This window comes from Azolla caroliniana, unplaced genomic scaffold, assembly GCF_043228905.1.
Source record: "Azolla caroliniana isolate FFs.n. ecotype wild unplaced genomic scaffold, voAzoCaro1.0.p SCAF_14, whole genome shotgun sequence".
NCBI lineage: Eukaryota > Viridiplantae > Streptophyta > Polypodiopsida > Salviniales > Salviniaceae > Azolla > Azolla caroliniana.
Genome location: NW_028230449.1, coordinates 5,176,059 through 5,191,995, shown reverse-complemented (window position 1 = coordinate 5,191,995; position 15,937 = coordinate 5,176,059). Strand labels below are relative to the sequence as shown.

The window sequence follows — 15,937 nt, the reverse complement described above, 5'->3', positions numbered from 1 at the left end:
GACATGTGATTGACCAAGTGCACTTATGAAAGTAAAGAAAACTTAATGGCATTTGGAATTTTTCTTTCTTACACCAAATGCAGTGCTAAATTCACGGATTCTACAATGGATTCCATTCAAATTCACATCTTCAAAGTTCTTTCAAGTTGTTGATGTCCTGCAAGCAGTAACTTATTTTAACTATAACAAAATGAACACAATGAAAATAATCACATGTCTTGTTCAATATCTTTTCTTTTGAACATGGTGGTATCTTAAGATGTTGATAAGGTGTTCATAAAGGGCGATGCAATGTGGAAATAACCTTATCATACTTGTTGATTAGCAATGAGACAAATAGGGTATTGATGTAACTGAAAAATGGTTTATTTAAGTGAATAGATCTTTATAGCAAACATTTAATAGTGGAGGTTTGTGCTTGGTGGATCGTTAGAAACTAATAACATATTTGAGATGAATCTTGAAATTTATGATTATATTCATTAGTAAAAATTAATGAGTTAAATGTGTAAATTTGATCTTTGATGATAAACATTCCACAAAAAGTGGCAATGTGTAATACCTTGATATACATGGATGTGTCATTGCTTTCCATTTCTTTACTTCTAATGGGTGCATTCATGTGATTCCTTTCTATTGGCCATATCCGAGGCAATATCTAATCTTGGGACATAACCTAATTCTTCCATGTGATACTTCAAAGCTTTCAACCTTGAGTTCACAACAACATGTTGTGGACAATCAGTATCCCCTACCACGAATTCATGCATAACGCCATCGACTTGGATCAATGCTGTGGCATGTTTTTTCCATGCATTGGCACATGCCCTAAGCTTCTCTACCTTACCAACCTCATCCCACATTTGAGCATCACGATAGATGTTTGACATAAGGGTAAATGCAGCTCGATTCTCCGGATCAATGCTGAGTATCTCTTTGAAGCACTTTGGACCCAAGTCTTTATCACCATATTTTCTACAGGCAGTTAGTAGAGACATCCAACCCATGATATCAGGAAGTTCTGGCATGGTCTTCAATAACTGGCTAGCTTCGCATAATCTACCCGACCTCCCCAATAGGTCAATGAGGCAATTAAAATGCTCGACCGTAGGTGAAACTCCGTATTTCTCCTTCATGGAATTGAAATACCAGTATCCTTCATCAACTTGACCGGCATGACAACATGCAGCTAGAATCACGGTAAACGTTGTCACATCAGGCTTGAGCCCATTCTTTTCCATGGCATAGAAACATTTTCTTGCTTCAGTAGATTCCCCATGTTGTGCATACCCAGCAATAACAGCTGCCCACGAAGCAGCATCCTTTTTCGCTGGTCCTTTGAGCAGCTTTCTTGCCTCTTCTAAATGACCACATCTTGCAAACATGTCAACAAGAGAGACTCTTACAGCCACATCAGATTCACATCCACTTTCTATGACTTGGCTATGAATGAATCTTCCTTGCGGCAAAGCGCCGGTCCCTCCACATGCTTTTAACATGCATATGTAAGTTACTCTGTCAGGTTTTTGGCGCGATAGATACATTGGATAAAACAAGTCAATTGCTGAATGTCCATGCCCAAATTGCACATACCCTCCCATGATAGAATTCCACGATACCACATCTCGATTTGATGATGATAGCTCAAAGACATTTCTAGCTTCATCTAGGCTTCCACAACTCAAATACATATCTATGAGACTATTAACCACCACTACATCAGGCACAAGAAATGTCTTCACTATTTGTCCGTGTATCAATCTTCCTTTTATAGAATTCTCTTGCATCCCACACGCTTTTACAACACATGAAAACATAGCTTCACTCACTTGTACATTCTCATTACATGCTCTCTCAAAGAGATTCAAGGCAAGGTCTTCGTATCCATGTTTTATATACCCAGAAACAATTGCATCCCATGATGCTGCATTTCGTTTCGATAACATATCAAATGTCTTTTGTGCCTCTGCCAGGCAACCAGAGGATGCATACATGTCAATAATGCTGTTTGCAAGGGCAACCATCAATTCATGGTTACCCTTAAGTATTTGATCATGCAAAACTTGCCCTTCATTTATTGCTCCTATGCTACCACATGCTTTCATTACACAAGAATATATGATCTCATTCACATGTACACCCTTTCCTTGCATGGTTTCGAATAACTGCAAAGCAGAGTTAAAATGCTCTTGTTGGACACATCCACCAATGATTGCACCCCATGATCTCTCACTTTGGGGGTGAGCCGATACCTCATGCATCACTTTCCATGCCTCTTCAAATTCACCACATTTGGCATACATGTCTACAAGAGCATTATTTACAACGACATCGGAATGTAGACCATTCTCAATGATTCGGTCATGTATCTCTCTTCCTTGTTCCAAAGCTTTTATTGATCCACATGCTTTTAATGTGCACGAGAAGATAACAGCATTAGGTTTAATGCCATTTTGATGCATTTGGGCAAAAAGCTCAAGAGCATCGAAATTGAGTCCATATCGAACATATCCCGCCATCAATGCACCCCACAGGAACACATTCTTATGCGAAAGCGCGTGAAAAACCTTGTTAGCATCATCGAAATGACCACATTTAGAGTACATATCAATAAGGGAGCTTCCATAGACCTCATCAAGAGTCATACCACATCTAAAAATATAATCATGGACACGTCTACCATGTTCAATGCTTTCTTCAATACCACATGCCTTAAGGGCCAAAAGGAAAGAAACTTTTGTGGGGAGAACATGATCATTTCTATGCATATTGAAGAAAATATCGAGGGCATGGAAGCCATGTCTATGATCGATGTAAGCAGAGATGAGGGCATTCCATGATACCACATCACGGAGATGTGGAGGAGACAGATCAAAAGTTTTGAGAGCTTCTTTGAAGCTACCACACTTGGCATACATGTCCATAAGGGCTGTTCCCACGACCATATCTGCATCATGGCCATGCTTGATGATGTGGTGATGAGCTTCCCTCCCCTGTTTCAGAGTTCCCCTGTTGCCGCAGAACTTGAGGTGGGATGAAAGGGCATATTTGCTTGCAACATGACCACTCCTTAGAGACATGAACAACGACAATGGGGATCATGGTGATTCACCATGGAAGCATCATGTGGAGAGACCCATATTTGCTTGCCTTCTCCCCCAACTTGACCAGCTCTCAGAGACATGGAAAATGCCATTTGATGTGGTATGCCATGGAAGCATATCATGTGGCATATCAGATACATACCATTATGCATTTGGATCCACAACACACGCATGCCATGTTACATCCTTCTCCGGTACAATTGGGATTGGTTTCCTTATCATTTTTTATAAAGCTAATGAAAAACAAAAACCCACAATTTAATCAAATATCGGCCAAACTATTTCCCAATTATCATCATCGAATCATCAATAGGCCTTTAATGTCCGCGAGGATACTTCGCTATGGTAGCGTCCATCTGGCATATCATATCAACATACACTAGGGTCATTAACTTCAATCACACTCATGTTCGGTTTCACTTCCGATCTCTCATTCCAAACGACCCATTCACACCATATGCGAAGGACATCTGTTTAGTAGAGACTCGAAAATAGGTAATCATGAAATGATTGTCCAATAAGCCTTTGGTTGATCAACATTGATTGTACATTGCCCTTCATTTAGTTGTGAAAGTTTGTGCTTTAAAATCGTGGGGTTCGAGCCTGGACACTCATGGTTATGGACATGCATATTCATTCAAGTGGCCAATGATGGGAAGTTTCTCAAACAATAAACTTGGGTCAATTTGTTATTGTAGGTGGTAGCTAGGTTGAGGAGGAGTATCAAGCTCTAATGTTAAATGAACCCCATGATCATCACTTTGATTGATAGGTTTAACCGTTTATGTATTTCATAAATTTATTATTGTAAATTAAATAAACAAGACTTTTCATCTTCTCAAGCATGCATATAAAGAAAGTTCTAGATATGTCCATGCTCTACTGGATTCTAGAATATACAAGAACAACTATCCAATGTAATATATATTGTCCCTTATCATAAAAAGGATGAATAGGCAAGTGATTAAAACTATTCATTGTATAGGGAAGAGCTCGAGTTTGAATCTTGGTTGTGGTGGGTGCAAAAAGCGTTTTGAGAGGCAAAGGTAAGAGATATGGTGGAATGTGGAACGAGACATCACTTAGGTAGCCCTTCAACCCTCCTAGGTGAGGTGTCCTTCAAGTAAACTAATTGGTGAGTTGGCAGTTATTAATTGTCTAGTTGCTAGAAAGTAACAATCAGAACAATTTAGGTGCGAAAAATAATAAACAATTTGATTGGGGTTTTACGGGTTCAATTCGAGCCTTTTTCGGCTTAATGGCTTGCAATTTAATTCATTTTAAACTACTGTTAAAATGACTTCAATAGTTTAGGGTTAGGACATTTTTCTAATATTGGTTAAACATGAATTAACTTTATAAAGTTTTGGTTAAGAACTTAAGAGCTATAACGTACTTAATAAGTTTTAACATTTGAGGTTCAATATTTTCTCGTTTTTCAATTTAGGATATTTAAGTTCTAAGATTTAGGGTTTGAGCACTATTGTCTCATAGTCTCGTCATTCATATTTATCACATGAGTGTTTTGCATTATCAAAATCTTCAAGAATATTTGACTTTTGAGTGTTTTCAATGCTCTCTATTTGGTTTGTGGTTTAAACTTTAAATCATTTGAGCAATTACAATCCTTGATGATTTAGTTTGCATCAAAACCAAAAACGATCCAAGAAATCAAATCTTAACAGTTTAAAAATCTATTGAACAATTTGGCTTGGAGCTTAAAAGTCCTTGTAATGGTCTGATTTAGACAAATTCAGTTTGAAGGGTTTGCAGTTTGGTTTGCTTCAATTTAGTTTTCAAAATTTTAAAATAGATTGAGTTTGAGACATTCAAACCAAACCATTGCCAATTGCTATTAGAAAGGAAGAGTCATAAACACAAGGCTAGGATTCAATTGGTTAAAATCAATTGGAAAGAGTCGATAATAATGGATGCTTGCATGACAAAATACGATGAATTTCGAAATGGATGTTGCTAGAACACAATCCAAAGCTAAAAGACGCATGCCATGTTCAAACATTCCTTTATGAAATTGAGGTTTGGGGAGCTACTTTTGATCAAACTCATGGCATGAAATAAAGCAAATACAAAAGGAATCCTTTTGTTGTTAGTTATGGCTTAAGAACATAACTTTGTACTCTCAATGCTTAAAGAAATAGGGACCATAGAGTTCTCCTTCAACTTGTTTACAAATACATTTTAAAAGTAAGAACAATGCCTTTACAATCATGCTTGGATGAGAAGTTGTATGTTTACGGAAAAAGAAAAACACAAAAGATTATTTTTTTCCATCAAGTTGGGTTCAAGACATTTTGGATTTTGTTGGCAAATGTGCATGTGCATTGTGGAGGAAAAGAAAGGAATAGAAGAACATAAGCCCAAACCAATAAGGATGCAAAAAGACGATGACCAATTATCTTATATTTTCTAAACCATCTATGTATATAGCACTTGCATGTTTGTGAACGAGATAATCAAGTTAAATTTCATTTAGTCTCCTATGTTACTTGATGTGCTTCAACAAATGCTTGGCGAATACATTGTTTATGAGCTGAGTGAGGTTTGGACATATCATTTACATATCCTTGCCATCATTTTGTTTGTTATAGCATAAAGTCAATTTTCTAAGGGAGGACCAAAACATTTACAAACTTACTTACCATCCTTTTATTTTTCAAGAAAAACAATAATCATGGTGAATGAGTATGTGGTTGGTTCACCAAGGTAGGGTTCATGTGCATGTTTTGTAGTTTACTAAACACCACTATAGCTAATAGCATAAATATATGCAAGGGCCTATAAAACCATGTTATAAAGGTCTATGATTGAGACAAAAACTTGCCTACTTTTTCTAATGATGATACATGTGTTCAACAATAAGTTTACTTTGGAGGACCCATGGCTCCACAACGAGACGGGGAACATGTCTTACTTTTGTTGTAAGGTAAGGCAAGAGAACATGTCATCACATATGTTCCATTTCGGAAAACATTTAAGACTCTTGGTTGCTAAAAACTTATATGTCAATCCATTGCTTAGGTTGAGGTTTGAGGCTTGGTTTTTTCCGAAACCACATGTCCCAACTTTTACAATGTGCTAGCACTTTTCTAGGACTCGTTGCCTAGTCATAAGGTCATAATGTTCTGTTGTAGTCAAAATTTGCATGCAAAAATTGAAAGGTATATGCTCCTTTCGTGGATGAGTTTTGGTCATAGTAAAAAGGTAATCTCTTGTGGTGCTTTGGCCAATAACATTCATAAGACATTGAATAATGACACTCTTCTAAAATTTCTAATAGTACAAATCATATTAAAGGCAGACCTTGTTAAAATTTTTGGCAACTCACAACCATAGTAATAGAGGAGTTATTATTATTATTAATGTCGTTTGCTGATTTAACTATTTGGGCATGGATAAAAAATTATATGAGAACCTAATGTTTCCTACAAATCTTGCAAAGGAACACACTTTAACTAAACATATTAAGCTTATGTATCATGTATTGATTCAACACTTCTGGTATAAATAATCCAGGCCGGCAATGTAACTCCTTACAAAATTTGAAAATTTCTCTTTGGTTTCTTGATCATTGCAATATGTAGCTTGTTGATTATTGATTACAAGGATTAATGTTTCGTTTCATTTCTTAGCTCCATACTTAGCCTATTGTGCTAAATTAGTAATTAGTTTCTATTTGTTCTTTGGCTTTTTCTCCAAATTCTTTTAGAGGGTTTAAGGCATATGTATATGTGTCTAGGCTCTAATCCGAGAAAATGAACCTCTCTAACTTAGGTCATTAATGACACTATTATTTATTGCATGGACCCTTTAACATTAATGACCACCCTTTTCATATGCAAGTACCAAATTCTTTGTGTTTCTCTAGATATGTGCAAAATGTCCAATTGCTCCGACTCCTCAAATCGTTTCTTCACTTAATTAATATCAAATTTTTTCCAAAGATATATGTAGCTCAAACTTCTCCTCACATGTGTGTCATCAAGCATGCATATTGATATGGAGTGTGAGTGCTGTGTATGTATATGTGCACATGCTTGTACTATTATATCCTCTTGAGGATTCAGTAGTTACAACAAACTATTTGACCACATACAATACAAATAAAAATTTACTGAGTTTAATGCATTGCTAGTTATTTCCATTCTAGCAAAATTGGTAGGCTCACAATTGTACATGTATGATGTGACATGACAACATGAGAGAAGCTTCTAGTTAGAAGGTTGTATTCATATGGTTTTTTGAGCTTCTTGTGTCGGTAGCACATTCTGATTCCATTGACAACTTATTTGAGGACTATAATATAATATACAGGATATAGTGACAGAGAGAAAGTAGTGGCTACTCGCTTCTGCCACAAGTGCTTTCCACCTAGCGAAAGAAAGACTTTGAGATGACTTTGGATGTATGACGAGGTAAAATAAAGGTTTGGTAAATATATGTCACTCAATCATCTAGATAGTCGAAGGCACGACACAATGCGACGCAAATACATTACATGTATGTGCAAAGTTTGGTATTATTGGGCAGTTTGCCGATACGACAAATTACGTTACACACATACATGCATTACATATACATACATAATGAGTTCATGCTCTTATTTCCTTTCATAGAGGACATAAAAGTAGATTTCAACAAAATGTCACTAACACAAACCTTTTTGTCTCTTCTCTCTTGGCTTTCTATTCAATATATTAAATTCTTTCGCTTGGATCTCTTCTATGTGCTTTATAGTTGTAACCCCATGTATGTGTGCAAATTTGCAATGGGAAGTAGTGGAAGCTTTCCTGTGCATTGCATTATACATACATACATACATACATACATACATACACACATACATTCATACGTTGCATTGTACATAAACATACATGTATATACATACACTGCATACACACACACACACACTATACACATACATACATACACAAACACATACATACATACATACATACATACATACATACATACTGATACATACATACATACATACATACATACATACATACATACTGATACATACATACATACAAACTGATACATACATACATACAAACTGATACATACATACATACAAACTGATACATACATACATACATACATACGTTGCATTGTGCATACATGCATACATATGCACAGATATGTATGTATGTATGTATGTATGTGACATGGAAGCTTCCTCCACATACAATCAATCACACATACCACTCTCTCTCTCTCTCTCTCTCTCTCAGACACTGTCTACTCTTTCTTCTCTACTCTGTTTAAAAAGAACAGAGTAGAGTAGAGAGAAAGCGGGGCTGGAGAGTGTCATTGGCAGTAGTCATGGCAGGTTCTGGTCCCTCGCTTCTCCTGTTCTGTCTTCTAAGCCTCATCTTGGGTAAGCAAAAAAGAAGAAGAAAAAAACACATTTGAAGATGAAGAAGAGCTTCAACCCTCTGAATCAATCTTTTTTTTCCTCATGGCGTCTTTCTGCTTCTTCAAATTTATTAACAGACTGATCTGATCCCTCTCCTCCTCTTTCTGGAGGGATGATTTCTTTGTTTCAGGCAATGCCAGTGTCGCATGGGGGAAGCTGATGTTTGTGTTTGGGAGCTCATATGGCGACACAGGCAATGTGCAGAGGCAAGATTCGGGGAGGCCATATCCGTGGTCGGTCCCTTACGGAGAGACATGGCCAGGAATACCCTCAGGCCGCTATAGCGATGGCCATGTCCTCACCGATGTACTTGGTAGGTCAAATAACTCTCTGTGTTTCCATGTTTTCCATGACCTACTACTACTACTACAACTTGCCCTAACCCTAATCCTAACCCTAACCCAACAAGAGGGGGGAAAAATGTGTAGCCTCTAACTCTTAATCCATGCCCTAATTGGGGCTCCCTTTTAAATAAAATGTGTAATATGCTTGCTTGGTGTAAACCTACCTACCTCCCTACCATTGGCATTGGCATTGGCATGGAGCTTCATTGATATTCTAGCACATATGGCAATGGGTCCTCATTGAAAATTTTAATAGTGTTCAAAAATTTGCATAATTGATCATGAATGGGTTTCATATATATGTATGTATGTATGTATTGAATCGCAGCTTCCGCGTTGAATGCGGCTCCTCCGGTGAGCTACACTCTTCTCGTGAATGGAGGAGGGATTAACGGGAGCGTGGGCGTGAATTTCGCGGCCGGGGGGAGCGGGGTGCTAACGGCCTACGGCTACCCGCCCATCTCATCCCAGATAGACCAATTCCAGGGCATCGTGTCCCACTTCAGCTCGGCCGACTTGGCCTCTTCCGTGGCCCTCTACACTACCGCAGGGGACGACTACCTCCACTACCTCACCGTCCAGAACTCCCCGATCGAAGGCATCTACCCGCTCACCGTGTCCGTGGGCAAGCAGATCTCGTCCGACCTCATCCGCCTCTACCAGCTCGGCCTCCGCAAGTTCGCCGTCACGTACCTCCCGCCCACCGGGTGCCTCCCCGTGGCCACCAAGCCCGGCTTCTTCCACTCTTGCAATGACTCTTGGACCGCCAATGTCGCCCAACCCCACAATGCCCGCGTCTTCAAGAATGTGCTCGGCTTGCGCCACTACTTCGCCAACGGGTCCATTGTGAACCTCGACCTCTACTCCGCATTCTTGTCCGCCCAGTCGTCCCGCCTCAAGCCTTGCTGCTCCGGCACCACCCCCACCAGCAAGTGTAGCAACTTCGGGCCTGATGGCAAGCCCGCCTATAGCCTTTGCCCTGACCCCAAGTCCCAATTCTATTGGGACGATCTCATTCACCCCACCGAAGCCGGATGGCAAGCCGTGGTCAAGCTACTTCAAAACTCGCTCGGCCCCCTCTTTTGAGGCACAATGTCGGGTTTGTCATCCGATCGGGGTCTCAATTGGGTCGGATCGGTGCCTCAATTCGGGGCCTTGTCTCTCCCGCAAATTCATTCAAAACTCTAACCACCCGATTTGCCAGACCACAAAAAAATCTCCCATCATTTTACATATTTATTTTGGATCTTAACTTTCCTAATCTCATAAAAAAGAGTGAGAGACCGACCAGATTATGTCTAATGAGCTTTGTATATGTAGTAGTATTTGATTACCTTGGGTGTTTATTTATGATCATTAAATGCATTCTGGCCTCATTGCTTAATCCCATCTATATCTATAGACTATACATAATGAATGTTTCGTGGAACAATTTATCGTGAGTCTTTCGACCCATGTTTCTTCCTTCATTGCAACACCATTGAAAAACCCTCACCCAACATATCCTTTATCGCAATTTAATGTATTTTGACCAGTAGAGCTCGTGTTTTTTGTTCATTGAAGGCCACATTTTTCTTGGGAACAAACGAAATGGTGCTAAATCATGTATCATCACACCAAGAAGAAATGAGCAATAACTCATTCTTGTGAAATCGAAATCTCAAGCTGTAGAAAAGTGTTAGGTTAAATGCATATTATACAACCCTCTTTATGACTGACTATCCCTTTTGTTTGGTAGAGGCAACCTCTCTAAGATTGGCTTGAATTGCTTTTTTTGTGTGTGTTGAAGAGTTGATGCCTTAGTAGTGTTCTCACTCACTCACTGAATACATGTGAAGCTACAGTCGTAAGATTAATTTACTCGGTGTGTGGGACATGCACCAACTTCATTTAAGCCTTAATTGGTTGTGGGTTGGAGGCCAAATTTCGTTATTCTTGATGTTCAACAAGTCATATGATGAAGTTCTTTAATGCCATTCCTTGCCGGAGTGGACAAACAAAAAGTCATTGTCTATTTGCTTATTGCTAGTGTGTGGGGAACTCCAGCAAAGAAAATTAATTGGCCCATTTTGCTAGCTCGGAGTTTTTTTGTGTGTCCTTGGGCCCTTTGTTTGATACATTAAGCTTATCTATACATATGTCATACTCAAAAAGCATAATTCAACAAAGTAGACATTATTAACAATTGGCAACTGTTCAATTGGGTTCAGTTTGAGAGTGTCAAACTCAAGCTGTCTAAAAAATTTGAAGCTTAAAACCGAACCGAACCATGAAACCGTTTAAACCAAAACTTTTAAAAAACAAACTGTTACAAAAAACTCAAGCTCAAACCAAAATGGTTTTAGAGACTTTTAAACCATTAAAAACGCGGTTTGGCAATTAGGTTTTGGTTTTTAGGTTAAGGTCAAAATTCAGAATTTCACATTTAAATTTTTTAAACCATTTAAAGCGAAAACCGTTAAGCAAATGAAGGCTCAAACCCAACCAGTAAACCCTCAAACTGAACCATTTACAAAAGCTTGACCTTGAACTGAACCATTTAAACCGTTAAGCCATTAAGCCACGTTTTCACGGTTCAATTCAGTTCAGTTCAAACCGAACCGTTGCCGATTGTTAGTAAATACATAACGAGACTTGAATAAAGGAGAAACTCTTTGTGAGGTAGGAAATTGTTTACAAATTTGTCTCCTGTAGAAAAATGTACGTGCGTTTGTTTTCATGTGAAATTTTGGATGCAGGAAAAATTTGAAGCCTCTCTTCTCCCCTCCTCCATTTACAAACAAACAAAAAGACAGAAGAAAAAAGATTTGGAAAGATAACAGATGCAGACTAACGTACGCGTGTTCGGGCCCAAGGTCCTTCTCCACAACCAACCCCTTCATAATTCGATCCAAAACTTACTTAATCTCAATACGAATCTCGATCTCAATCTTGGACTCCATCTTCTTAACCATTAATCGTAGTCTTAATCTCACTTAACTTCGATCCCAATCTCAATCTCTTAATCTCAGTCTCTTAATCTTAATCTGTTAATCTCAACCTCTTAATCATAATCATAATCGACAATCTATTAATCTTAATCATAAATTTCTTAATCTTAACCTTAACATTAACCTTAATCTCCTAATCTTAATCTCAATCTCTCTCACGCATGCCTGCAGGTCTTCGACCCCACTCTCGCAAGAAAGGTAGTTATAAACCAACAACTGATCTTCTTGTCTTATATTATATAACAGTGGATCGATGGGGGTAGGTACTGATATATTTACTACCCCATGACCATGGATCAAGAACGCAAAATTATTATTGAGGCTTTCATTGATACAACCAGATCCTAGGCCATCCAGAGGAAGAGGTCGATGATGATGATGAATATACCGAAGAAGAAGACGACCAATGTTCCCCGGAATCGAACAAGAAGAATATGATGAAGAAGAAGAAGGCGAGTGATGATGAAAAGGATGAACATGCAAGCATGATGAAGTCGCATGATACTGAGGACTATGAGTTCTTCAATCATATGCAGGTATGTATGACCACAAACTGTCTCATGCATGTTTTTCAATATCCATATACATCTCCATAGATAGACAGATACATGAGAGAAATGATGGACATGGCATGACATACACCTCCAAGGGTTTTTTTGTTTACATAAGAAATCATGATGGACATGGCATGTCATACACACCTTCAAGGGGATTTTTGTTTACATATCCCCAATTCCCCTACCTTTTTTCGTCTCTATATCCCCACATGCACTTGGCCAATCTTTTCTTGTCCCAATTCATCGACATTTTCTGTTGCTATTCAAGCAATTAGTTAAGTTATATTATATAATGGTGTTTGATTCCTCCCCTATTTCTCTCTTTCATGGTTGAATGGGGCATTGCTAGGGGAAATGGGAGAAATAACAGAGTGCAAACAATGCCATATATTGCAAATTTGCATACAAGATGCAAAAGTGTCATACATTCATTGCATGTACATTGCAAACTCGCGAGAGGATGCATTTTTTTGGTTGGCCTTGAAGATGTAACCGTTTAAGACATGTATGATTATATGTTTATATCTTCTCATCTATCTAGTGTGATATATACCATACATTCTGTTTGCCTTGATGATGTAACCACTTAACCACTTGAAGACATATGTGATTGCATGATGATATCTTCTTGTCTATCCTGGTATACACATACATGCAAATGTAGTATTTGTTGTCAATTGGATTGTCAAACGGTATAGCAACTATGCATGTATTTTGCATGTATTTTACATGTATGTATGCAACTATGCCTTACTGAAAGCTCATACTTGTTTGATATGCTCTAATGAGTTCGTAAGGCTTGATCACTCTAATAGTGCATCATCATAATTTTACCCCCCAAGTTGCATCATAATTTTATTCAACCATCATTTTCGATATATATATATATATATAACATCTATAGTAGAATTAAATACAATCTTTGAGATGGAGGAATTGATCTGCATTTGATTTCATTTTTTCTAGTGCTACGATGTATACCAAACCAACCATTAGGGATCTAGAGATTAGGCCTTCTGCTCCATTTGATTGGGTCCGATATTTCTTTACAACAATGGGAAATGGCATTATATGACACATGCTCAAACTACCCATAGTTGTCTTTGAACTCTACGGTGCTCCTATTGTGCTTCATAACAATTATGACAATGTAACCGATACTACATATGGTCACTCATCCTCGGCTTGGTTGTGGGGTTACAACAATGTGAATAACCTATATCATTCTTATTATCGAGGTGATAGTTTGGAGCATACTTTAACTGAACCTTGACCTTGATTGTGAATGTTTATTGTGAATGTTTATTGTGAATGTTTATTTTCCAAGTGTGTCACTGTGTAATCTGTCATCATATTGAAGGCTCATTCATGTAACTAATGTGGTGTTTATTTAATACACATATTGTAGCTCCATACGTTGGCCCACAAGATACTTTGTGTCTTGTGTCTAGTGTGGTTTCTAATGGAGAATGAATGTTGACATTTCTTGTTCTAAAAGATTCTTGCAAACTTTTGCTATAATGTGTTTGTAAATTTTTACTAGGAAGTATTGACTCAATTATCCCTTGAGAGAAGACAAAGGGACTTGTGTCTCTCCAAGTTAAAGGTATTGTGGACAAGCTATGAGGCATTATTGCGTTCAATTGGATGTGCTTTGTTGTGATTTAGCATAGGATGCAGGAAATCGAGAGGGAATTTGAGCAATTTTCACATGGATTCTTTAAAAAGCTTCAAGACTTGCGGTATGTAATTAAAACAAATCGACGAATAAGTATGTAAACATTCTATCAAATCGAACAAATTATGTTCAATTTGCTTGTTTGACTCGTTTTTAGAGCGAAGGTGGACATGGAAAAGAATGAAATGAAAAACAACATACATGTTTAATACATCCAATCGATGGAGGTCAATACACTAGCCACTTCGAGGACTTTGTATTGTGAAGTAGAGACTCCCCAATATGTGATGGATATTGATTGGTTCCATGGCATGTTAGAGTTTTTGTTTATCTCCAGATTTTCTTTCATGGAAATAAAAGGGTTAGCCCCGCTACCAACATTGTCAATCTTGTAGTTCATATAAATTATCACCAAATAGAATTATAGTAGACTGGACTATCTTTTGTTAAAAACATTAGTCAAACAAAGGTACAAGCCTCAATTTATTCATTGATGTATTAATACAAGTTCATAAGAGTTTATTGAGCTATGGTTTTAGATATGTTTTGTGTATTTAGATTATTTCTATAAAATTTAAACACCTTCCGAGATTTCAGTATTAACATTATTAGTCGTCTTAGACCTGTAAGTGACTATGCATATTCACTGCTATACAAATAGAATACCATACAAGTCTATTACTTGATAAAATGATATGAGTTTAGAATGTTGATCATCTTCCTAAACCCATCGCACAAAATATGAGAATGCTAAATGCACTATTTCTTTGTCAACTTAATTCATATAAGCGCTTCAGTTCATATACCCTCTTAATGTTAACCTATGTCTAGATATGTATTTAGTTGACATTAGGGTGATTTTCATTGACATTACATTCGATAATCAACCTCAAAATTGAAATTGATGGCACAAAAAATTTAGATGCTTTTAGGATAAAACCCTCAAATACTTATAGCTTCCCTCAAATACTTATAGCTTCTAAATAAATCAATTCTACATCTTGAGATGAAGGTTTAACTTTTCATAAGATTACACATTTCCAAAACATTGGTGTCAAGGTTGAATATGAATATTTTAAAAAAAAAGCAAGATAATAAAAGATCAAGACCTACAAATGATGCAAAATAGCCACATGTACTAAGAGAACCTCATACTTTTGGTCCATTTTCATTTAAAAACATCCACACATATTGAGAGTGCTCTTTTCATTCTACCGCTTACAAAGTTTTTGGTTGTAACACCTAGTGGATCCAACGCATAAAAAGGGAAGCAATCACTATTCTCATTTATTTTTCTAAAGAATCTAGGTCAAAAGTAGTCAATAATTGAGTGATCAAACCAATTATGAGATTCCATCCTACATTTTTGTGATTTATTGTCAAATTTTGTGTACTTCTTTAGTGCTTGTGCGAATGTTGGAAAGACTATTACGCAACATGTTCAGACTCACACCATGGCTACTTGGTCAAAGTGGTTGAACTTAAGTTATAATGGCGTTGGTTCAATTTTATTGATTGAATTCCCTATATTGAGATGTAAGGCCAAACTTGATTAAATCACAATTATTCTCATGTTTAATTGAACATAATGTGCATGTTATTAAGGTGTCAATTTATTACTAGAACCCTACATGAAATGAAGTTGAGATCATTTTAATGTAGATTAGGTCTCTACATTATACACAAAAAGAAAATAATACCATCCTTGAAGAGATCTATACATATACCAAAGGAAAGTGTTACAAGTTAAATATGAAATTTACATAATCATACAATTTAAGAGTCTATCTATTCTTTAAATGTGACAAAATATAATGTGTAATG

General features: G+C 37.3%; 3 protein-coding genes across 3 annotated transcripts; 2 read left to right on the top strand and 1 right to left on the bottom strand.

Moving 5' to 3' along the window:
• Positions 1 to 447: 447 nt before the first annotated feature.
• On the bottom strand, positions 448 to 3,264 carry LOC147855344 (pentatricopeptide repeat-containing protein At5g27110-like). Its single transcript, XM_087330638.1, has one exon. The coding sequence runs from the start codon at positions 3,078 to 3,080 to the stop codon at positions 606 to 608; it is 2,475 nt and encodes an 824-aa protein (XP_087186764.1). The 5' UTR covers positions 3,081 to 3,264; the 3' UTR covers positions 448 to 605.
• A 5,110-nt stretch (positions 3,265 to 8,374) lies between these two features.
• On the top strand, positions 8,375 to 10,445 carry LOC147855343 (GDSL esterase/lipase At3g09930-like). The gene is made up of 3 exons (XM_087330504.1): positions 8,375 to 8,505; positions 8,675 to 8,857; positions 9,217 to 10,445. Exons 1-3 carry the CDS (start codon positions 8,451 to 8,453, stop codon positions 9,972 to 9,974), a joined length of 996 nt encoding a protein of 331 aa, XP_087186630.1. The 5' UTR covers positions 8,375 to 8,450; the 3' UTR covers positions 9,975 to 10,445.
• Positions 10,446 to 11,604: 1,159 nt separating this feature from the next.
• LOC147855342 (uncharacterized) lies at positions 11,605 to 14,651 on the top strand. Its single transcript, XM_087330506.1, has 6 exons — positions 11,605 to 11,743; positions 12,050 to 12,076; positions 12,220 to 12,414; positions 13,979 to 14,041; positions 14,116 to 14,177; positions 14,271 to 14,651. Exons 1-6 carry the CDS (start codon positions 11,711 to 11,713, stop codon positions 14,320 to 14,322), a joined length of 432 nt encoding a protein of 143 aa, XP_087186632.1. The 5' UTR covers positions 11,605 to 11,710; the 3' UTR covers positions 14,323 to 14,651.
• Positions 14,652 to 15,937: the final 1,286 nt, after the last annotated feature.